The following is a 25,240-nucleotide window of genomic DNA, read 5'->3' as shown; positions in this document are numbered from 1 at the left end:
GAGCATCGTTTTGCGGCTGTGTTGATTTGGTTTCTTAATATGTTGAGTTTTTGTTTTGTTTCATGTGCTGAGTCCCAGAGAATGTATAATCCAGTGTGGGTGATTTTTCTGTGAATTTCTGTTTCGAATTGTGTATCAGTTCCAGTGATCTTAAGATAAGAAATGCTATTTGGTTGGTTTTTCCTGTTGGGAATTCTCTGAAGAGGGAGATTACATCAAAACTGGCCATTAAGGAACTAATCTCATTTGAACCCTTGAGCGGTTACGCAAAAACAACGAAGCACTGCTACACAGTATAAGGCAAGTAGCTGTGCACGCGCGTGTATGTGTATGTATGTATCTCTAGTAAGAGTGCTGAAGACTTTGTTAAATAATGTTATTGCTAATGCATGTGTTTCTTCCTGTAATTACAGTAAGCGTAATAAAAGAATTACAAATTGAGAATGTGCCTATGTAAAAATGTAACACAAAGGTAACTCTCACCTTAACCTTACTTTAAATAAAATACTATGCCTCACTTACCTGTGTGGCAAATTATACAATTTTTTCTCACTAACAAACTTATATTCTTAACTAAGTTATAAGCAAAAATGAAATGGATTTGTTTGTTTGTTTTTTTAATTTCGCACAAAGCTTCCCGAGGGCTATCTGTGCTAGCCGTCCTTAATTTAGTAGTGTAAGACTAGAGGGAAGGCAGCTAGTCATCATCACCCACCGCCAACTCTTGGGCTACTCTTTTTACCAACGAATAGTGGGATTGATCGTCACTTATAACGCCCCCATGGCTGAAAGGGCGAGCATGTTTGGCAAAACGGGGATGCGAACCCTCGACCCTCAGATTACGAGTCGCACGCCTTAACACGCTTTGTCATGCCGGGCCAAAATGAAATGGAACTCACATAAACGAAAATGAAAGCTAATATTAAAGTTGCAGGAAAGCTTGAAAGTTTCTTGGAGAGTGAAACTACATAAAAATATACAAACTGAAAATAAGAATGAGAAATTTAAGAGTTTTCACGCAAAAGTTCCAAAAACACTGCTCAAGCCTGAAATTAATCTAACTAATATTCTACTAAATATCTCTTTTAACATTATCACAATTAAGATTTAGGCGAAATCTGGGTGAAAATTTAGCAAAAGCTAGTGAAATAAAATCTAAGTAAAAATTTATTTAAAGATTATGAAAGAAATCTGCACAAAATTTATGTAAAAATTCTAGAGAAATCTCCTTTATCTTAGGCTTCACTGTTTTAATTATGACAATAAACTAGTTTTTTGACACAATAAAGCAATGTCTACTAGATTAATTGGCTAAAGAGCAGCAAAAATAATGGGCGAGTGCACCTGCAATTGTTGTCCAATTTCCTGATGAGAATTATTTTATTAACTTGGCATCTTAATCAAAGTATGTTGTTATTTCAGTTAAAGAATCAGACAAGTCTTCATTTGATACAGCTCTTGGGGAGAGTTAAAGTTAAAAACTTATTGATCAATGCTATTTTTCCAATTTCAGGGATTAAAATAAAACTAAAAGAAATTTAATGAGTTTAATTGTAAACAAAACAGAAGTGAAAACATATAGTGCAGTCCGATATTACATTCTTAATTAATCGGATAAATTTTACCTAGAGTTACGCACTCCTTTAAATGAAAAACTTAGAGTGCTTTCTGCTATTCCATTTAGATATAGTTTAGATATAGTAGGACATAGAATTTAGTTTAGCAGTCCCATCTTTGTGTTTCTTATGTACATAACTTGGGATTGCTTGTAATAAGACCACGTTTTATTAACTAACGGGTTAAATTATTAGAAACTACATGTAAGACACATTTTAACTATTAAAACAAGTTTGTACGTTATTAACTTATATTTATTTCTGAGAACGAGTATTGAGTGTTTACACAATCCCAATTAACTTTTTCATTTTATGTCGAATGTTTTTTTGAATAGGTTTTTTAATGTCGTTATATCCTTTTACTAAACTAGTAAAAGTACTATTTATCTTGTATGCTGTATGTATTAAAATCATAACTAATTTTATGCAACAATTATTAACCAGAGGAAATATATATAGCTGGTAATACCTACCACCCATTCTAAAAGATTGACTTTTAACTCTTATAATGTATTCATAGCTTAAAATGCAGGAATATATTTTATGGCATAATATATAATGTATTACGTCTTTCTGAATCTGAAAGTTAGAGTTTTATCATGGAGGGTAATCTATGCCTCTTAACTAGTCCAAAACAAATCCTTTCTTTGTACAGTTTAGTTAATGATCAGAAACTGTTTTAAAAATTTGATACCAACGATTTTATTTCCAGTAGATTTAATCATTAGAATCTTTTCAAAGGCTCAGTACATATATATACATACATGTATATATGTATGTATGTGTGTGTGTCTGTATATATATATATATGTATGTATGTTACAATGAAAGCCTGTGAATTTAACATCTTGCACTTACAATGTTATAGAAAACTTGCAATGCATCAGACATTTTACACAGTAGAAAATACATTACTAACATAGTCAGTATAGAACGTAATTAACCTTATTAATCATCAGTATATACATACACATAAATAAAACCTTAAAACTGGTCAAATTATTACCTAAAATGAAATGTTGACCTTTAGTTATTTTAAGTTAATCTTTAGCCTAAGTTTTATTTTAAAACTTTATTACAGTAGTTTCATAGAGAACTCTTTATATTATTAATGAATACATTTACTCAATGAATTAGAATCTAAAGGCAGAAACTTATTACAGTTACACAATACACCATGAAACAACCATCTGCTACTTAATCAGTCTCAAGTTTCCAAAATTGTACAGAGTTCATCATCAGGCAAATCATTGTTACAAATAACCAGTTATTTTAAAATGGAAATTATAAGTACAGACATCTATAACATTAAAAGTAATTCTGTAGAACTGTTAATTTCATTTAATGCTTAACTGTAGTTCATCATTAGTCTCAGCAATAACTTCAAAATAATTTGGATTTGTCAGTTTATCATCTTCACTTAATATGTACGAATACTTGACTATTTTCACATTCTTAATTCAACATGTTAATTCTCGATTCTTATTTTTGAACTGTAAAATCTGCTTGTACATTTTATTTGATGAGTCATTTCATAATTTGACAGTGGTGATATTTTAACATTAACTGAACTTGTACATACATGTTTTGAACAATTTAAGTTCTTTTCATTTCCAAACAGTGTTGCTATAGAAGGCAAAAACATTAACACTATGTTTATTAACTATAGTGCAAGCTAATTTTTTATCAAGAACTTTTTACTGTTATTAATTTTTCTTTTTTTCACTGAACTTATAAAGGTATTATTTGTCTTCTGTGCTCCAGTTGCTAATAACCTGATCAAATATGTCTTATGTACCTCAGGAATAAAACAATCACAGTTAAAATATAAACCTGTAAAGCCTTTTTTTGTTATGACTGTAAATCACTATTTCTAGATATATTACTGAAAGTAAAAATGGGATTTTTTGAGAGAGAAAAACATCTTAGAAAGACTTACAGGCTTATGTTTAAATTAGTAATGTTTAATTTTTTTCATTAAAATAAAAATGAGTGACCAATAATGTGTTGGTGAAGTATCACCTTTGCAGTCAAATTTATAATTTTTCATACAAGTAAGCCCATAAATGAAATATTAAAAACAAATATGATGAATGATAGTTAAATTTTTGTAGGTGAACTAAAACTAAAGGTTTCTTAACACTGAAAATATCTATCTTTAATTTTTCTCTCTCTAAAATCGTTTGTATGCACTTTTGCCACCAACGGGGTATCCACCCTGATCCTGAACTCCGTATCGGTGAAGTTTTGCTGCCAGTGGTCCCTGAGACCAAGTTCTTGGGGCTTATCTTTAACTGTAAGCTGACCTTTATACCACACTTAAAGCAGCTATGGGTCAAATGCACAAGAGCACTGAACATCCTCCATGTCCTCTCTACTGCCAGTTGGGGAGCAAATCGATGTTCTATGTTAAAGGTATATTGTGCTCTTATTCGATCAAAACTCGACTATGGACCAATGGTCTATGGCTCTGTCAGACCCTCGGCCTTAAAGATGCTGGACCCCATTCATCACCAAGGACTTCTACTCTGCACTGGGGCTTTCCGCACCTCTCCAGTTCAAAGCTTATAAGTTGAATCTCATGAACCTTCTCTGCACCTTCGCTGTTTGCAATTATCTTTACTGTATTCTCTGAAACTTCATTCCTTACCAAAGCATCCCACCTGGGGATGTGTTTTCCTTCCTCAGTGGGCCATACTTTTTCAGAACGTATGATCTGCCATTACTCCTTTTGGCCTTTGCATCCAGACGCAATTGGATGAATTGGGTCTATCCATGGATAACATTGCAGAATCCACAGTTCAGCCCATCCCACCATGGCTTATTACAGCCCCCAAATGTGACCATTACCATTCTACTACAGGAAGTCCTTTACAACTTTGTAGACAGGATGTCAACATTGGTTTTATGAAATTTTCTGTTTTTAATTGCTGTTTCGTTTTTCCCTTCCTTTACTTTTACAAATTTTACTTTACTTTTATCTTTTTACTGGACATTTGCCTACTCATTATTATGATTTTGCTATATGTCTTTTAAAACATCTATTATTTTACATTTTGATACTGGCTGCTATGACACATAACCCGGAACCAGGACTGGAAAGGCAAACTTCAGGTGACTGATCGTGGTTCTTGAACTTACCTGTTAGTCTTCCTGGCAGGTTATGATCATTACCATTTTGCTAGAGAAAGTCTTTCACAACTTCTCTTACTCTGCTTTCTCTCTTAACATTGTAGACTAGGTGTCAACATTGATTTTATACTTTTTCTGTTTTTCAACGATGACTTGTTTTACCTTCATTTCCTTTTATGTATTTTACTACATTTTATTTATTTTTACCTTTTTACTGGACATTTGGTGCAGATAGCCTAGCTGCTTTGTGCCATTAAACACTAAATTAATCAGTCAGTCACCCCAGGAAGCTATATGTATACATCATATCAGGTTTGTTTAGAGATGCCAAGAGTACATGTTAAAGCTTGCTTTTAGTTGAGATTTCCAGCAACTAAAGGGAATACTTATTTGGATGAATAAAAGTTTTGATTGTTGAATCGTGGGATATGTGCTCATGGATAATTCTTTCTAGTAGTAAAGTACTAATAAAAAAAAACAACATAAAGTTGAATCTTTAGTGGTTTGGCAGCTCTGAACTGTGCCACCTATAAGTAATAAGAGAACAGTGATTTAATAAGCAAAATTACATAAACACTTCTAATTGTTCAATTGCTTTTAAGTGCACTGGCTATATGTGGTAACAGAAACATTCATTTTGAAGGATAAAACTTCTAGATTTTAAACAGTATTTAAACAACAACATCTGTGTGAATTAGCAAATGTATTCAACTTACAAAGGTAAAACCTTTTACTTCTTCCTTCACATACGTTTCATTTCTTATCTCTCCATTTGTAAGGTAAGCCTTTTTACGTAGCTGTTATTATATAAAATAGTTTTTCTTCACAAATTCCTATTCCTTGCTCTATCTCTTGGTGTGTAGGCTCTTTTATGACTGTTTTTTCATGTGAGAAAACTTATATTTCTGAATAAACTCCTCATGCCTCCCTCTTTTAAACTTAGAAACTTCTTTAAGTGTTTAATAGCTATTATTATTTAAGAGAACTTTTGTGTTTTGTTTCATAAGCTACTTTTCCTTTCTCTCTCTTTACAGGCCTGTTTAAAACTGCTATTATTTAAGATTAGTTGACCTAAATGTTAGAAACAAATGTTTCAATACTTATGGTGGAAACAACACAAACAGTCCATTTTGTAGCTTTGTACCTTCAAACAAATATAACTTCTGTGAATTTATTTCACAAACTACTTTTCCCTCTCTTTGTACTAAAAGGCCTTTTTGTAGTAGTAATTTAAACAACTCCTGCTGTTTAGATATGATGTATTTATATATATAATAAACAAGATTTTTAACTACAGGTTTAAGTAGTAACATCACACACATGTATAATTACTATATTCTGAAAACACAAGTGTCATATAGTATTAATTTGTTTTATTCCTTTTCCAGTTATTAATGGTGCAGTGGATCATTGTACCCACTATTATTTATCAATTGACTTATGAACATAATCTGCAACGAAGTGCTTACTGCATGGCCACAGGGCACTTTGGAGGTGTGAAAGGTGACCATTAGGTTTTACGTATTGTTTAGAAGAATGTCTCCATTAATAATTGTTGGCCTCCATAATGTGGCTCAGGTTTTAATTATTATTAAGAAGAAGGTTTCACTAATTGTAGCTGATCACCGTAATGTAGCTCAGGTTTTAAATATTGTTTAGAAGATTTCCACTAATAATTTTTGGTCTCCATAATGTAGCTCAGGTATAAATATTCTTAAAAATTTTGTTATAAGACAGATGTATTTTGCTTTAGAAAAATGCCAGCAAAGTAAAATAGTAGGGCTAAAATTGCTGACTGTTTATAGTTATTAACTTTTTTGAAGTTCAATTATCATATTAGAAGTTTGATACAGTAAAGGAAAATGATGAGTAACTGACATAAGGTCGTTAAAAGAATATGATTTATTTATTAATATTTGTTACATTTCTAATTTACTGAATGGTCCAAAACTTAAGTTTTATTGTATTACAAACTCAAGTATTTAAGGAAGTAAAGTAAACTGCTTAAGTTTGCTGTGAGGCATAGCTATCACTTTTAGATGAATGCATGATTGGAGGTGGCTGCAGAGAGGGTTGTTTCTAAATCAAATTCCTCAGTAACGTAAGATTGAAAAAAAATGGAGAATAAGCTCATTGAATATGAGGACAAGTAATCCTTTTGTTATTTTAAGATAAAAAAATGTTGAAATTTGAAAATTATTCTTGACAATTGCATATGTTAACAGTGATTAAACAATAAGAAAGTAACTCTTATGAAAGCCAGACTTGGCTAAATGTTTAAAACATTAGTATTTCATCATTACAATATTGACTGGACAGTATGTATTTGTGCACACAGTCTATATACGTATAAATACATGAGTAAGAACCTGAAGTGGTGAAGTGCATGTTCAGTTGTCATTGGTGTATATTTCCTCTTGGGTTATAGGTACTGTTGTAGACTTACAGTTCTAAAATCAGGGTTTTTATTTTCCATCGTCTAGTTTCTGTTAACACTAGAAAAATCATTAGGGTACCTCATTGTTAACAGTGCCTTTTTGAATGTTGGTGAATCACCAATATGTAATTCCCACTTTCTTAGTTTTTTAAAGATTAAAAAAATCAAATTAAATACAGGTTTTAAAGCGTGCTATTGGCAAAACATTTCAAAAATGTTGTTTTGCAGAGTGTATCTGCAATATTCATAGATGAAAGTGGAAGACTTTCAAAACGTCATCCTCTACACTTGTGTCTCCAAAACAGGCAGTTGCCATCTCTTCTAGAAAGTTTCATCAACATGCATACATTTTAATATTTCCTATGGTATAGTCCAGTCATGTAAGGCAGTTAAAACTGCAAAAGCAACATGTTTTATTTTTGGTATTATTATTTTTTTTGCAGGAAAAGACTTCATGTGTGTGCAATCACTTGATGGAACTTTGACGTTTTTTGAACAAAAAAGTTTTGCTTTTAGCTGTTTCCTTCCTTGCTTTCTTTTACCTGGCTCATTAACTTGTGTCCCCAAGACTGACTCATTTGTGATTGTTTCTTCTAGTTTGAATGTGGAGAGCTACAGGTGAGGCTAACCAGTTCTGTTGCTATAAAATATTGTGGCTGCTCATGAAGTTGATGGAACTGGCTTGAACTAAGTATATCACATTACAGTTACTTGTAGACTTTAATGATGTCAAGCATGTGCATAATTACGCATCATCCGTATATATGTACAAAACAATAAGTAGCAATTCATAAAAATTAATTTAGAAAGAAGTTGCCACTTAAATTCTTGGATTTTCTTCTTTTTCTAAAATGTCTTGATCATTTTGTGGTTTGAGTGAAAAATACTGAATAGTTAAACATTAGTCTATGATTATTTCACTATGTATTTGTAAGGGAAGTCATAAATGTGTGAAATCTGATTTTTAAAGAAGGCTGGGGTAAAAATGTATTTGTTCTTTGTTTAGTTGGTGTTTTTTATTTATTTTACTTTATTGCAGGAATTTGTTTCACAGATACTCAGTGGTTTTCACTGTTAGTGTTCTTGTTTTCTAGTCAAGTGGATTTTAGAGAATGTAGCATTTGCCATACATAAGTCAAAATTAAAGTTGGTTTTTGAAGAAACTTCTTTTCAGAGGTTTACCTCTGTCATAGATTTTGTACAAGGAGACACTGAAATATTTATACAGGTTCCAAGTTTTAGAAGTGGCTGAGGATGGAGAGACTAGTGATGAATCTCAGAACATGATAAAAGGGAAAAGAGTTGTTGTAAGTTGGTTGTCTCTTACTGTTAACTGATGTTCATATTAGTCAAGTTCAAGGAGTAAGAACCAATTTGTTTTATATATGCTATGTAGATGTTGATAAACATTTTTTGTGTACATTCAATATATTTTATGTCTATATTGGTGTAGGATAACATTTTCATGTGTATAAGTAATACATGAAATGGCATTGCCTAAATGTAGGCTTGGGTTGACCTCAGATGCAAAAGATATGTGACTGGAACTTTTGAGTGGCTTGATTGGAAAACTTGAGAATGGGAATTTATTTTCTGAAAAATAAAACATAATGTAAAACTGTAAAAATACAAATAATACTTTATTTAACCATTTCCAGATTTTAATGACACACACTAAGCTGCTGATTTGTAGGCTGTTTACATCAGTGGCTTATCTTACCAAAACCTTTTTTTTTTGAGACATATTTTTATTACTTTGTAACATGTGAGTATTAGTTAAACTGTTGCTTTTTTAATTTTATATTAGAAAATAGGCTGTTTACTATTACTAGTGTATCGTATTTCAACAGTGAGAAATATTCTGTCAAGTTTAATACCTAAACTGAATGTGTTAAACCAAATCTAATTATTACATGTTCTTCCATACTTTTAGTAGCAGGTATTCCCTTAGTATAATTTGCAACTCCAGTATAAGACCAACTGACAGCTGTAATCAGAAAACAGTCAAATTAAAACAAAATTTCAAAAATAATTTCACATTATAAAAATATTTTGTGAAAATATTTAGCCTAGATTTTATTTACATACACACACACATTTTTTTCTTGTTTTAACTGTGAAAGAGGTCTTAACACAGACTTTACACTAGTTCTAGCACTCAAATTTTATTAATTTTATGGGGTTATGAGTTGATGTTAAAATTTTAATGAGCTTCTTTCATAATAATTTTGAAATACTAATATCTAATTAAAAACATCAACAACTATTAAAACTACTGTAATAGCAGTTAATATAACATACTTTATTTCATAACAACCACATATACACATATAACAAAAGTAAAGAATCTTAACCTTCATAAGTAACAAACTTCTAAGTTTTAAAATAAATATGAACCAAGGTGTCATTCAATTTATTACTTGTCATTAAATTATAACAGTTTCATGGAATTTTGTCCTTCACTTCTAATGCTGGTCAAGTACAAATACTAAAGAAACAAAGCTAAACAATTTTATCCTTAACCATACATCATACATGTGACATGTTTAGTTGTCTCTTATTCAACCATAGCAAACATATATTTGTATAAAATATAAGAATAAGTTTTATCAGAATGATTAGATTTTAATTTTAAAATTTACCTTATGGTTTATATTTAATTATAAGGTCTATGTTTGCAAAACAATATTGGTATTTTAGCATTAAAACACAGTTGTCAGTGCTAATAAACCAAGGCTAGTGCACTCTATATTACAGTGGAGAACAAGGTTCTTTTGAGTGTCAAACATTTTGTATTTTATACTAAAATAAATGTAACTGGAATAATTTCAATGCAAAAATAAGTAATTATGAAAATGTTTAATATTTGCTTAAATGTTGTTGTTTCTATATATTAAGCTACAGAAATAAGCACTACAAATATTGCAGAATAGTTTTTACAACTAACATTACAACTAAGTGTAAGCTTTTTATATATAAACCTTTGTGTATTATAAATAAACTGATTTGAACTCTGTTATAGACAAGTATAATGTATTAATATCAGATAAAGTAAATGAGGCCTTTTGACTTTCAAGAACAAAATTAATGCAACATCATAATTACAAAACTAACGTAACATATTTCTATATATCATTTTGCATATTTAAATTTGTAGTAATTTTAGTTAAATATGTTTTATTTGGAGGCCATTTGCATCAATGATCATCAGATTTCTTGAGTAACAACAGGCAATCTGTGATATTTTGACAAAAGACTACTATAAACTTGAATTTAATGTCAGATGGTAGATATATTATAGTTTTATATTTATCATATCATGATACATAAGCCACAGTAAGACAAACACACTGCAACACACAAAAATCTGTAATACATCTCTGATTCACTGATGCAAAAGAAATATTTTTCAAACAACATACACAAACATTTTAACAAAAGTACATTTGTGATAAATAATAAGTCATTTACTTGAATTTAACACAGTTCAACCATTCCATCCCAAAAGCAAAAACATTTAAAATGTTAAATTTACAACACTAAAGATGAAACTAACAATTCCTTTCACAGGTTTTCTCTACACTTTCTGCAAGTTGACATCCTTATAATGTCAGCATATGTACAAAGCCATGTTCATTCCACCCCACTCCTACATCACTGACATGTTTTTAATCAGCTTACACAAATTTTTATTTTTGTGAAGGCTTACTCAACCATTTTCTACACTGCCAGAAAACCCAAAATATTTTGACAGTACTAAACTAAAGAGCATTAAATGCCTTCAAATTTGAGGTACAGGAATTTCATTTTAGCCTAAGCATTTTCCAATTTGCTTAAATACACTGAAATTGTATTGGTGACAAATAAGTGACTGTTCACACATAATTTTCTCATTCAGTGCTGCCCTCTTTGTACAAATGTTTTCACTTCCCACTATCTTCAAGACTTTCACCCGAAGCTCATGTTTATACATGGCATTGCTGCATACTAATAAGTACACGAAAATCCTCCACTATATGAAGTGTGACTCATTAATAGCACAGCTCACTCCATCTGTATTCAACCATCATTGTGAGGTCAAGAAATGATGCACTAAAGGAAGGGTAAGAAGTGTGAAAGGAAGTATCTATTAGAAATACATTTCAGTCCATAAAAATGTTGAATGATAAATTCTATTTGCATACAACTATAATCCAACACTGAAACAGTAAAGGGATCACAAAAGCAAAATTTACTTATATAAATAAATCCTCTTCAGGAAGCACTCAACATGAACCAATAGCATGTGACATTGTATATAATGGAACAGTATACAGACATACAGTTTCTATATTCTTTTGAAGTAGTTAAAAAGGTTTGGATATGCTTACATAGAACCTCATTTTAGACAGGGTCATTTCTAAAATAACTACATCACTTTTGCAGGAAAGCATGGATGTGACCTTTAACTGACTTTGGTCACCAGGCTCTGTAAAACAAAAAGATGTTTTTCTCTTTAGATTCTGGAAAAATGCAGCTTCAGTGGAAGCATCATCCACACATTGTTTCTTTAAAGATAAACCATGATGAATTCAAACTCGTTACATAGTTGGTGTAATCCATTAAGACAACACAGTAACAAAAACGTTTAATAAAAGTGAAAAGATGACCACTATACAATTAGTTGTGAACAAAGGTGAGAACATTTATGTCTGATCAACCCCTAGTAAACTCCAGCTTTTGAAAGTGTCTACAATTTTCAACGTAGAATTAAAATTTAGAAGAATTACTCTAAATTCCTATAGAATTTTTCTGCAAATTTATGGACAACATTTAGAAACATGTCCTTTGAAAAACTAATTTTTACAAATTTATTTCCAACACCAGTGCTTTAAAATCATATATTTTTTCTTTTATACTCCTAGCATTACAACAGTGCCAATCAAATCTGTCCTTTTCTTCTACTTCTGTACTAACTTCCCATGCTAAATTTTTCATTTCCTCTTATTCTTTTTGTGTTTAGTTTTTCTGGCCCTCACCACTGGTTAGTTTTAGTTTAATACCTCCCTCATAGCTGAGGTTATAGTCTTAAAAAACAAGCCAGCTGTTTCAGTATTTAAAAGTAAACCACCCATTCCAAAAAGCACCCTCCCTCCTCTGAACTGGTCGATACAAGTCCAGTCAGTCTGCTCATCCTTACAGTTTACTCACTAAAACCTAAGCCTAGCATTTAACCCTAGTGACCTACTCATAACTTCATTTACACAGTTAATTCTTGTTCATATCTTAACAACGAATAATGATCTTTTTCCTTGAACATAAATGTCTTTAATAATACAATGCACTTATCTGTTATCTCCTCTGACCTACCTTTGAGCCCCCTTTATCATATCTCCTCTTTTGTCACTGTCAGTTATATTCTCCACCTGTTCTCCCAAATAGCCTAATCTAATTATTTTTTCCTCATTTATCCAAGAAATTATTCTATCCATATAGCTTGTCAACAAATCACCCAGAAATTCCACATTCTTCTCTGATCCTTTTATTTTCATTCTTTCCAACAGCTCACATGGAGAAGCCAAATTTTGAAATTTGTTTTTAAACCTAATACGTGGCCCGGCATGGCCAAGTGTGTTAAGGTGTTCGACTCGTAATCCGAGGGTCGCGGGTTCGAATCCCGGTCGCACCAAACATGCTCGCCCTTTCGGCCGTGGGGGCGTTATAATATGTCGGTCAATCCAACTATTAGTTGGTAAAAAAGTAGCCCAAGATTTGGCAGTGGGTGGTGATGACTAGCTGCCTTCCCTCTTGTCTTACACTGCTAAATTAGGGCCGGTAGCGCAGATATCCCTCGAGTAGCTTTGCGCGAAATTAAAAAAACATAATAGGCTCATTACAACTAAATTCATTATTTTTTACTCTAATACTAAAAGCACTATTTCTATCTTCCTGAAAGTCACTGTCATCTGATATATCCTTTGCATGTAAATAAACTATGCTTCCTCAGAATACTGCTTCCATTTCCTATGATCTACAATTCTTTTCATTGCCTCCAACTTCTCCAATATAAAAATTCTACATAAATATCGTACACCTTCGTCACAAGTTTTCTCAAGTGGCCCGGCATGGATATGTGCTTAAGGAACTTGGCTCGCACTCTTGGGCGGCTAAAATGGGATTTATCGAACATTATAGCGTCCATATGGATAAAAGAACACACACTAGAAAGAATAAAAGAGCGAGCATGTTAAATGACGGGGATTCGAACTTCCGATTCTTTGTTAATATCTATCCAATTTTTTCTTTTAATGTTTTGCGGGAAGACACTCATTAAAAAAAAAGAATAACATATATGTATTGTTACCGGAATATATTCTACGACTGTGATTGGACACCTATTTAGTAGAATTCAACCAATAATGATTGTACTATACGAGTATCGTAGCAACGAAAATGTTAGGAAAAGAATTTCAGAAATTTAGTCAAGTACTACGAAGCCTAGCAGATTTTGATATTTCATCTTATAAACAGAGAAGTAAGATATTATGACAGAATTATCATTAAGAAGTATTTTTTTTGCTTAATTATATTTGCTGTCAAAACCCAAACTCAAATGTATAAAAAATTATTTTATCTCTTAAAAATGTGAAAAACGTATACTATTATAACCAGAAACGAAATAATAAGCTGTTCCTTGTACACCACTGGTTTCCAACCGAAAAACATTCAGTCACTGCTTCTGTTAATTACGATTAGAGAGGCTAAAACGGTACAATTGTGTCTATAGGAGATAAAATCATAGTGTAAAACTTATACAGGTGATATTTTAATTTCGGTTGTATGATTTCTTGATTGTGGCCTTTTCCAATGTAATGCTGTACACTAGAAAAAAAATGTGGAAATGAAACCAGCAAGAAATCGTTGTATTGATTCATGATGACGACAATCCCACTTAAGAAAAATGTATCCTAAAGATGGCTGGTGATGGTATTAACACTTTAATTAAAAGGAAGTACAGTTTGAGCTCCTCTTTCCCCCAAAGTATGTTATGGGTTACTGAGTTGTGTGAACATGATTAAAAGTGTTGTATCTCTTCGCTCCAGACAAACAAACACAGCCATTTTATAACAGAAGTTCGAAGTTACTTCCATTGGAATGTTTTTCATAATTTTTAGACATAGTTTCTAGTCTTTTGTGTTAATTTTGGGTATAAAGCAGATATAAGAGTGATAAATGTGATTTAGTAGTGGTGTGATATAGACATTCCAACTCAGTACAATTAACTAATTCGTCATTTAGATTTGTAAACATTACTTGTATTTTGAAAGTAAAACTATTCTTAAACAGAAAAAAAAATGGAGAATTTTACCTATCGTCATTAAAACTTCCTGTACAAACACAAATAAAACACCTTTTTAAATATTTTCTTGAAGATGGTTATGTTGGTACTTTTTAAAGTTTTATTTCATGTTTTATTCAGTTTATTTGGCACCCCAAAACAACATCAATTGTCCTTGTGGATACATCTTAAGGAAAATCATGGCTGTAAGTTGTGAATATGGACATACTTTGGTTTTTATTATTTTCATCTTTTCATGTAAAAATTTGAGGGACATAATCTGTTTTGTAGAAATGTGTCTTTATAGTAATTAAATGAGAAAACTCTAGATAAACAAGAAATGCATTTGAATCTTCCCAACGTTAAAACTTTTACTGAAACGAAGTGTTTTTGCTAGTTTATTTTTAAGTATATTTTACACGAGACGCTAACTAAAAGCCGACAACGAATTTGAATTTCCTTACACAGAGACACAAAGCAACTTGGAATGAATGGAAAGAATATGTTTTATTATAATGTCGAAGTAAGCAATATGTGCAATGAGATTTTTGTGAATTTCAGTTAGAAGAAAATATTACAACAAGAAAACACCTGTACTAATTACATCATGGCATGAAAGATCACATGTTACGTAAAATTTCTCTGGGTTTTACAAATTACTATATGTGATAGTAATGCTGGGTGTTGTTTAATGTCGAGTGTTGGGGTCACTGTTTAATGGCCCCATGTTCGAACCACAATGTATCGCTGAACACATTACATGCTTTTAACTGTAGGGTGTTTTAACTACCTTAATCAGTGTCGTTATTCGGTTAAGAATGGTTACTTAAGAGTGGTAACTATTGCTGATAGTTGTCCATATCTATTTAACAGCTGTAAATAAAGAACGGCTCTATCTAAAACTTTGGAAGGATTTGAAATGGATTTTTGTACTTTCTGTTGTATAATGTGCCATTTCTTCAGCTTTTGTTTTGGAGACATTACTTCGGATGCTTTAACAGCTGTCTGTTAAGAAAAGTTTTATTATTATTATTCTCACAACCATCGCCAGTATCTCGTGTTGTGAGGACACTACTTCGAACACTTCCATGCCTGTTCTCTCTTCACTTATTACAGACGTTAAGGCTATCCATGTTATTATATTTAGTCACGATATTTTTATCGGCCTCCTTTTTTCTCTTGTATTCAGCTTTTCGTTGCATCAAGTTTCAGAATAAAATTACGTATTTTATACCATAAACACAAACGAAACATTAAGATAAACATTAATAAGTTCATTATGGGAAATACCATATGTCAAACACTTGGTTACTATTTTATCAATGAATAGAGGGTCGAACGCTCTCACCACCTGGCCATTCCTACATTACAAGTTTTGTTGGACTAAGTTATTAACGGATTTTCTTTCCGTTTATCACAAAGTGAAGTCAGCTATAAATTTGAATTGAGCGTAAATTATATTAATAAATTTCATTTTCGCTAAAAATAATATTAACATTTTAATAACTGTGGTTCTGTTTTTCATACTTACCGAATCAACCTTAAACTCTAAGAATGTGTTTTCCTTACAACAAAGCCGCATCGGGTTATCTGGTGAGTCCACCGGCGAGATTTGAGAACCTCCTTGTGGTATTGTAGGTCTGAATACTTCCCGCTGCACCAGCAGCAGACTGTAGAAATGACACATGTTTATTGATTTATAATAAAGACAGATTAATATTTACATTAAATGTTGCTATGAAAAAATATTAAGAACTCTTTGAATACTCTTTCACTAACGAATAGTGGGATTCACCGTCCCATTATAACGCCCTCATCGCTTAAAGAACGAGCTTCTTTGATATGACGGAGATTCGAAGCCGCGATTCGCAGATTACGAGTCGGGTGTCTTAACCACATGGCCAAACCGGACCGTTTTACCATTTATGTGCGACAAGAATAAAACATGCAAATACCGTTTTCTCAACTAAACATAAACAATCTGTAATAAATACATATGCTGGCCATGTGTATACACATCATACAATCCATATGTAAACTACTTATTAAAAAATAACTACGTAGTATATTTTCCTTTTTAAATTAATATGTTATTCTAATTATACTTTTGTTGTTATTATAATAAAAATACAATTTATTTATGATATAACTTTAAACTTTAACTTACTTTTTCATATCTATAAGTCTTAGTAGCTTCTTACAGTTCCTGGTGGCTGTACGCAACCAGTTTCTTCTACTCCCTCACTACTAGCTATTTAAAAAGACGACAAACGTTAATTGAATGATTGATATTTTGAAATGAAGCATAAATTTACACAACTATTTGTCTTTGCTCTGCCCACAACGGATATCGAAGATTCTCAGTGTAACTATTTCTTGAACAGTGAAAATTACGAAACCGGTAAAAGAAGGAAATAAAAAGCATATAATACAGTATTTTCTTATTCATATCCACAATAAAATCTTTTCGATATTTTGGATATTACTCCCTGTGACAAACGGTATATATATGGACTTACAACATTAGAGATCTGGTTTCGATACCCGTCATAGACAGAACGCAGAGAACCCATGTGTAGCTTTATCTTAACTTTATAGACAGACAAAGGTTTGGCTAAATATATATATTTGTTTCACTAGGATAACAAAAAAAGAATGTCTAAGAACAAGCCTAAAACCTTGAATTACGCCCAGGAAATCTCCAAAGAAAAAGGTAAAATATTTTTATTTTTTGTTTGTCTAGTATTAAAAGTACTAGCAAAATCTTTTAAAATTTGTGAAATGTTTTCCTAAAACATTTATTTCACCATATACTAGACCCGAAAAGAAAACCGTTTCTTCCTCCCACTTACCAAAGTTACACCAATTGCAAAACTTCAATAGAAGCATCGAAAGTATGGAATTAAAAAACCAACCTAAGTTCAGTTACTTCTCTTTGCCCAAACAACCACAAAAAGATTTCTCAAGCAATTTCAATTCAAAATTGGAGAAAAGAAATCTGCAAAGAAAATATTTCACATCAAAATACTTATTTCATATCATGAATTTCCACTTTCTAAAACTAAACTTCTTGTTCTTTTTCAAGCACTAAACAAAATCATGTGACTTAGTCAAAAACGAAACAGTTGGTTTATCTTTACGAAAGCAAACTGAACTTGGGTTTCATTTCAAACTTTTAATTAATCAACCTACTTGTCGCAATAGTGACGATAATTGGATAATTTGTGCAGATTGTGTACAACTACCAGTATCATATCCACCAGGATGTAATAAATCAGAATAGTCTCAAGTGATTTAATAGAGAACAATCGTTACAGTATACATTTCCCTTTTGGCTGTTACATCTAAAAAATTTAAAGAACCGGTGTAATAGTTTCAAGGGTAAAGCTCATTATTATCAGTGAACAATAATTTTCAACACTCGAAGAAGATGAAAAAAAGTCACTTTTAATTTAATCAAAAATTCAAAATATACTCAGAATATTCAGCTGATAAAAGCGACTAATCATGTAGTTGTAGTAAATAAATATCCTGAGCTCTTGTTAGAATAAAGAAAGACTACATGAACCTAATATTTCAAGCCATAGTTTCAGAGAACCATAAGAAAAATCCTTGGCATTAGAAAATTGACACATATCTGTACACCTAACCAGGTACTTACCAAACCAAAGTTAGTTAAAAAGGATCAAAACGTAGAAAGCAAACCATGATTATTACAGGGCAAACATATTGAAGACAAAGTAAAATCTTGTTCATCATCTTGTTGCGATCTAACAGATATGTTTCTTTAGAAGGATTGGAAACAAATAAAAATATATTGGACTGTATTTTAAGTGAGAATGAGCTATAGTTACCTTATGATAGGATATAAAATAATCTGACAACTTGAACAGACTACACACAGACAAAATAGGACAAAAATCGAATCTCACATCACAGCCAATCAATTCTGCAAACTTAGTGGAATCACCAATTTACGACCAACACCACGATCGGGTAATGAAGGATTAAAACAGTGAAATCATTTACATCACTCTTATCCTATAGATGTACATCTCAACGAACATTCGAATTAAACATCACCTTCACGTGCTTCTATTGATTATACTAGGCTAAACATCAAAGTAGGGAGTGTGTACGTCGTGTTGAGTTCCTACACTTCTAACATTTATAAACATTCCCGTACCATGTCTAATAAGCGTATTCCAGAGTTTAAAAAAATTATGAAAAGTTTCAACATATCCTTACAAAGAAATGCGTCTCTGTTTCATGATTCGTTAAATCTGTTTACTTTTTGTTATTTCTAATTGTTCCCGGATATCGTTGGCTCTAATACTTCATGATTAACAGAATATTTTAAATTATGTTTTCTTTCTTTTGTAATACTCTGCTATGACCAAATTTTCAATATTTTAATGTCTTCTACATGCTTAATGTAAACGATATTTTAGATCACGTTTTATTTCTCCATTATAGTTCCTTCCATGGAAAAACTCATATTTATAAATTAAGTATTTTCTATTAACCGTATGTTGCTTTTTGTATTACCTAAAATCTGCTTTATCTTTTTTATCGATTAAAATATAGGATAAGATATTTGTTGATTTTCAACATGTTAAACAAAATTACAATTAAACCTATAACATAAGGCACAAGAAACATTTCTTCTAATGCTTCAGTAAAATAGCACTTTAGGCTAATATAACAAAGAGTTGGTAAACAATAATCTATAAACACAATAAAGTGATTTAGTTTGGAGAGAACGTACAACACTTTTCGAAAGAGTATTGGTCTGTCTTCTTCACATATCGTCTTCAGCAAAGCAGTGCATGGTTTATATACAAGTTCAAATACAAGAGATACAATAATATATAGTAAAAAAAATGTTTTCACCAAAGCTACACAAGGGCTATCTGCGCAAGCCGTCCCTAATTTAGTGGTGTAAGACTAGAGGTAGCATGAAATGGTATGTTGGTAGAACGGCTAGGGTTATTATAATATATTGTGTGGTTTTGAACGTTAATACAAGCCCTATTTATAAGTTTGGCTAAACCTCTAGATAGTACTACATTTTCTAAGTAGTGCAATTCAGTTCTGAGTCTTCTTTGTGTTTAAAGTGTTGTAACAAAATATAATAAGGAGTTTGTGATTCTAGGATTCTCCTATTAAAATATATATCTTACATACATGTATTTAAATATCTGTGTTCGTATAACATGGAATAATTCGTAAAGATATCAGTTAAAATTTTCTTAGAAGTCAAATTGTTAATGAAAACAGCTTTATAATATTTTCTCTTCAGGTTTAAATGATGTTTCTGAAAAATAAAAAATTGCCTTTGTCAGGATACCAGATTTTTTTTTCCTAGGGCAATCAGTGACACTCTCTGTGAGCTCTAAGAGAAATCAGTTCCTCCAGAAGTTGTAACATGAGAGACGCTTAACACTGTAATTTATAATGCCATGATATCAGTAAAACATGTACGTGCCATGAATCACGAGAAAAATTATACAATCTATAGGATACAATACAGTATCAGATACGAACTTGTAAACAAGAAATAAAAATATTTTTAACCTTCATTTTGTTCTTATATGCTCTTGAAACAAAACACGTTAGAAGACTCTTCACCAAACATCTTGTTTATTTGTATAGTTCGTGAGTGCAAATCTAACTAAAGATGAAGGAATGATATGTTCAGTTCATAACTTTCAGTTTAATTCATAAAAGGGAAAACAATTCTACTATTCGTTGGTAAAAGAGTAGCCCAAGAGTTGGCGGTGGGTGGTAATGACTAACTGCCTTCCCTCTAATCTTGCACTGCTAAATTAGGGACGGCTAGCGCAGATAGCCCTTGTGTGGCTTTGCGCGAAATTTAAAAAAAAACAAAGGACGATACAATGTACTTATTAAATTCATAATTTACCTCATCTAGAAGCTGATGTTATTATGTTTTGAATTTAATTATTTAATATAGCAGATTCCTTACTAGATAACAAATCAAAGCTAGTTTAGATGTTATTTAGTTTTCTGGAAATCATCATTTTTTTTATCTTATTTTAGGTGAATCTTGGGCAACAATTAACACCATTTGTGACGAAGAAGAACAATCAATGACTCCGGAGATTTCCATACCCAAAAGGTATGTATTTTCAAGTAAGTCCTGACTCTTAGCTCAAATGGTTGCCAGGACGCTTTACTCACAATTTGCAGAACGCTGTTTTGAACTCCCATCACACCAAACACATACACCCATTTAGCTGTAAAGAAAAACTAAAATATGACGGTCAATTTCACTATTCTTTGATAAAAAGAGTAAACAAATAGTTGACGTTGTTTGGTGTTGACTAGGTGTCTTTCGTTTGATGAAAGGATGGTTGATGTATATAGCCTACGAGTAGAGTCACGCAAAATTTAAAAGAAACCAAATCAAATTGACTGAATATCGAATAAACGTTTCAAAACTATAAAAAATATGTTCATATAGTTTCTTAATGAAATAGGAGACAAACGATTTAAGGTAAATACGTAACAGTTCATGTAGTATTGTTTTCAGTTGTCTTTATCTCACCACAGTGAACTTATGTTTTAATAAGAATGTGTACTATTGATGATTATAATCTGTTATCAAGCAGAAAAACTGTTAACTTGAAATTCAATGAAAAGTATGTAATCCAATAATATAATTAGGTTTCATAGTTACTTATATAATCTATGTGTTTCTTCAATACTTTGCACCTTTGCTGCTTGGCTAAAACTAGTTAAACGCTACCTGTCACATCATCTTTGCCGTCAACATCTTGTAGAATCGTTTTCACTTATAATTTTTTTTAAACCCTTAATTCTTGTATTTTTGATTCAAGCAGACAAATTTAGTAACATATGTTATATGTGATCCTGAAATAACCATAATTCGTTATCTATTCCACCATATAAATACGTTTAATAATCATTTGACGAACCTCAACTACTGTTTTTCTCTAGACACATTTCCAACAATTTTTCATTCTCAGTAACTTTAGTGTGGATATTATAGTAACTTGTGAATGAAAGTAGAGAAGAATATATCAACTCCATTACATCTGCTATATCCACTATTATCGAGGACTTCTGTATAATACCAGTACTCCACAGTTTGACTGGTACACAACAGATCTAGTAGTTGTTGAAATACTGTTGTCGTATTGTCTGAGCAATAACTGTTTTAGATTGAATCGTGATATTTACCAATTTTATCTAAGTTGTTAATCATTAACACTAAGGTACTGATTTATCAATATAACACTATTTATTTAAACAAATATTGATCTTCTCTCATACAAGTCACTTATGTGTAAATATACTATGACATATTCATCACATGTAAGTATTGCTTCTATTCCAGTGACTTTGGCGTGCACAAAAAGTCAATTATGAAACGGATCTGGAACGGTCTAAAAAATGTGTTTAGTTTCCAACACAACTACGAGCCGTTCAAAGAGGAGATGATAAGAGGTATAAAAGATCCTATGGACGAGGAAGAGTCCTCCTGGTGTCACGACTCGTAAGTTTTAGATTTTTATGATTTAAATAGGAACCTTTTATTTTCATACTACATATACTCAATGTAATGTATTGCTTTACAAAAACCAAGTTTTAATACATAAATTTTCACCGTGTAAAAGTGGACAAGCCATGGTCTGACTGGATACCGATATTTTCACTTGATGAGTATTCTATGCTCACAAGGGCTAAATGGCAAGTCAGAATCACTTAACATTCCTAATTCTAAACAACTGACTAACCACTCATTGCCATAATAAACTTTAGCCATTTCTTATAGCTGAATAATGGGACTGACTGTCATTACTATAACGCGAGCAAATCGAAATACTGATTGTATTTATCTGCATTGTGGCTCGTATTTTAGACACAGAGAAACGCAATCTTGCACTCTGAATATCGGCCACTGTCCAAGTAGAATATAATAAGTGTAAAATAATGTTAGCTTTTAATCTCAGAACGGATCTGTTTGTAGCCCTCGTGTAGCTTTGCGCGAATTTCAAAAACAAACAAACTTTATTAGTTTTACACTTTGCGCCGAAAAAAGGTTTGAAAAATAAAGTTTATAAAATACTTAGGGTGAGCACAGTGCAGATAGACCTTTGATAAGATTAAACGCGCACACACAGAGAAACTTCACTCAAAGTCACGCATGGAATAACTGCGCATAGCAGTTCTAGGTTTTAAGTTGATGAACAAGACGGAAGTTATTTACTGAATAAGACCATTGTCCTTTTCAGCCTGCTACAGTTCCACACCCTACCCACTTAACAGTTTCAATAAGGAAAAGCATAGAAATTATTCAATATGACCTAATATGTTGTCTCCTCACCTGTAGTTAACAGCCAAGTTTCTAAGTTGAGGGACAAGTCAGGTAATAAATATGCGAATTGAACACAGTCAATAAGGACCCATTTGCTCAGGGTACGTTGTAACACCAACAGTTAGATAAGAAAGCCTGGAAAAAAATTGCGTAATCACGCCTTCATAGTTGTAAGTCGCTGTTCCGCGTGTCTTTCATTGATTTCTTGTGACTTTAAGGATTGTTTATGTTGTGAAAAGAGAAGAAGGAAAAAAACAAGCCGCAACGCGTTGTTATTTTTTGTGCCAAAAATAGTTAAACAATATTCAATATAACTGTTGTAATTAATTGTTAGAAACACTGAACTGCCAGTTTGGGAAATACTTACCTATAGAAAATGATAAATAGTAATAAGAAAAAATCAGTTTTACCATCCGCAACTGTCGGATCATCAACGAGAAGAAGATAATTTAATGGAAGAAGGATTTCAATTGGTTAACGCAATCTAAATCTTCAAGCATTTTGTTTCCTTATACGGACAATATTTTTTTCAAGATATTTTATATTCGTTTCTAACCTCACTCTAACATCGTTGAACAAAGCAAATTAGCTATTCATAGATGAATTTTAGTTTAGTGACAGACGTACTAACATGTAGGAATCACTACAAAGTGTATATTGTATATATATTGTTTTAATAGTTCCAGGAGTGTCCGTGACCCTGAAGAAAGATCATGAAACATTGATTTCGCTTTCCTCGATTCTTGATCCGGGTGACGTCATTACAGAATTAAGTGGCGCCAGTGTCAGCGTGGGAAACACCACGGAGATCAGTCACAAAATTATAAAAACTAAGAATATATATTTGACCATCATGTGTATTTCGGACCAGAAACACAACTAAATATACAGTCATGTGAAAAAGTTAGGACACCCTATGAAAGCCTGTGTATATTTGTAACATTTTTGGATATAAAGATATTTAATCTCAATTTTAACAGTACTGAAAGATAATAGGAATATAACTAAACAATTAAAACTGAAGAAAATACTTTTCAAGATCTTCTGTAAATGTCATGCTACAAAAATGCATATTCGAACCGAGAAAAAATTTAGGACACCCTTCCCCCTAATGGCTAGTGTTACCCCCTTTGGCTGAAATAACTGCAGTAAGACGCTTCTTGTAGCCATCTACCAGTCTCTGACATCGGTCTGAAGAAAGTTTGCCCCACTCCTCAATGCAGAATTCTGTCAGCTGTGAGATGTTTGAGGGGTTTCTTGCATGTACAGCCTGTTTCAAGTCACCCCACAGCATCTCAATGGGATTAAGATCTGGGCTTTGACTCGGCCATTTCAGGCTCTCCATTTCTTAGTTTTCAGCCAGTCCTTAGCAGATTTACTGGTATGTTTTGGGTCATTGTTGTGTTGCAGGGTCCAATTCCGCTTCAGCTTTAATTTTCTTACAGATGGTCTCACATGATCCTCAAGCACCCTCTGATACACAGTAGAATTCATGGTGGATTCTGTTATTGTGAGGTACCTAGGTCCTGCTGCAGCAAAATAGCCCCAAACCATGACACTTCCACCTCCATGCTTTACAATTGGCATGAGGTTCTTTTCCTGGAATGCTGTATTTGATTTACGCCAAACATGTCCTCTGTTTTGGTGTCCAAATAATTCAATTTTGGACTCATCTGTCCAAAGAACATTATTCCGGAAGTCCTGGTCTTTGTCTACATTCTCTCTGGCAAACTTCAGTCTGGCCTTGATGTTTCTCTTAGAGAGCAAAGGTTTCCTCCTTGCACACCTCCCATGCAAGTTACACTTGTGCAATCTCTTTCTGATTGTAGAGGCATGCACTTTCACATCAACAGTAGCCAGAGCCTGCTGTAGGTTCCGTGATGACATTTTAGGGTTTTTGGAGACCTCTTTTAGCATCTTGCGGTCTGCTCTCGGGGTGAACTTGCTTGGACGACCAGACCTGGGCATGTTGACAGTTGTTTTGAAAACCCTTCACTTGTTGACTATTTTCCGGACAGTGGAATGGCTAATTTCAAACTCTTTTTAAATCAGAGACTGGTAGATGGCTACAAGAAGGGGGTAACACTAGCTATTAGGGGGTAGGGTGTCCTAACTTTTTCCTCAGTTTGAATATGCATTTTTGTAGCATGACATTTACAGAAGATCTTGAAAGGTCTTTTCTTCAGTTTTAATTGTTTATCTATATTCCAATAATCTCTCAGTATTGCTAAAATTGAGATTAAATATCTGTATATCCAAAAATGTTACAAATATATACAGGCTTTTATAGGATGTTTTAACCTTTTTATATAACTGTATGCAAAATTACTTCAAATGACATTTTCATTAAAATTGTAATTATCTGTGTATTT

The 25,240-nt window shown here is 32.3% G+C and overlaps 3 protein-coding genes and 1 long non-coding RNA gene across 4 annotated transcripts in view; 3 read left to right on the top strand and 1 right to left on the bottom strand.

Annotated features, from left to right (window-relative positions):
• Positions 1-8,506, top strand: part of LOC143257908 (uncharacterized) — a 47,031-nt gene extending 38,525 nt beyond the window's left edge. The window contains exon 4 of the mRNA XM_076516948.1: positions 8,414-8,506. Coding sequence (XP_076373063.1) covers positions 8,414-8,427 — 14 coding nt within the window. The 3' untranslated portion in view covers positions 8,428-8,506. The remainder of the gene's footprint in view (positions 1-8,413) is intronic.
• Positions 1-25,240, top strand: part of LOC143257907 (aquaporin AQPAe.a-like) — a 75,358-nt gene that overhangs the window by 42,122 nt on the left and 7,996 nt on the right. The gene's annotated exons all lie outside the window — the stretch shown is intronic.
• Positions 2,461-23,834, top strand: LOC143257909 (uncharacterized). Its single transcript, XM_076516949.1, has 6 exons — positions 2,461-8,492; positions 14,645-14,709; positions 17,144-17,216; positions 20,567-20,645; positions 21,888-22,046; positions 23,549-23,834. Exons 2-6 carry the CDS (start codon positions 14,704-14,706, stop codon positions 23,583-23,585), a joined length of 354 nt encoding a protein of 117 aa, XP_076373064.1. The 5' UTR covers positions 2,461-8,492; positions 14,645-14,703; the 3' UTR covers positions 23,586-23,834.
• On the bottom strand, positions 10,623-12,834 carry LOC143257910 (uncharacterized). Its single transcript, XR_013032015.1, has 2 exons — positions 12,535-12,834; positions 10,623-11,653 (listed from the first exon to the last, which is right to left on the bottom strand). It is a non-coding gene; the product is annotated as an uncharacterized LOC143257910 (long non-coding RNA).

Source organism: Tachypleus tridentatus, chromosome 7, assembly GCF_004210375.1.
Source record: "Tachypleus tridentatus isolate NWPU-2018 chromosome 7, ASM421037v1, whole genome shotgun sequence".
Lineage (NCBI taxonomy): Eukaryota > Metazoa > Arthropoda > Merostomata > Xiphosura > Limulidae > Tachypleus > Tachypleus tridentatus.
This window is presented reverse-complemented; position numbering and strand designations above follow the sequence as displayed.

Coding starts and splice junctions, on each gene's coding strand:
- LOC143257909 (XM_076516949.1), top strand. Junction 17,217..20,566: donor GGAAATCTCCAAAGAAAAAG/GTAAAATATTTT, acceptor ATCTTATTTTAG/GTGAATCTTGGGCAACAATT. Junction 20,646..21,887: donor GAGATTTCCATACCCAAAAG/GTATGTATTTTC, acceptor CTTCTATTCCAG/TGACTTTGGCGTGCACAAAA.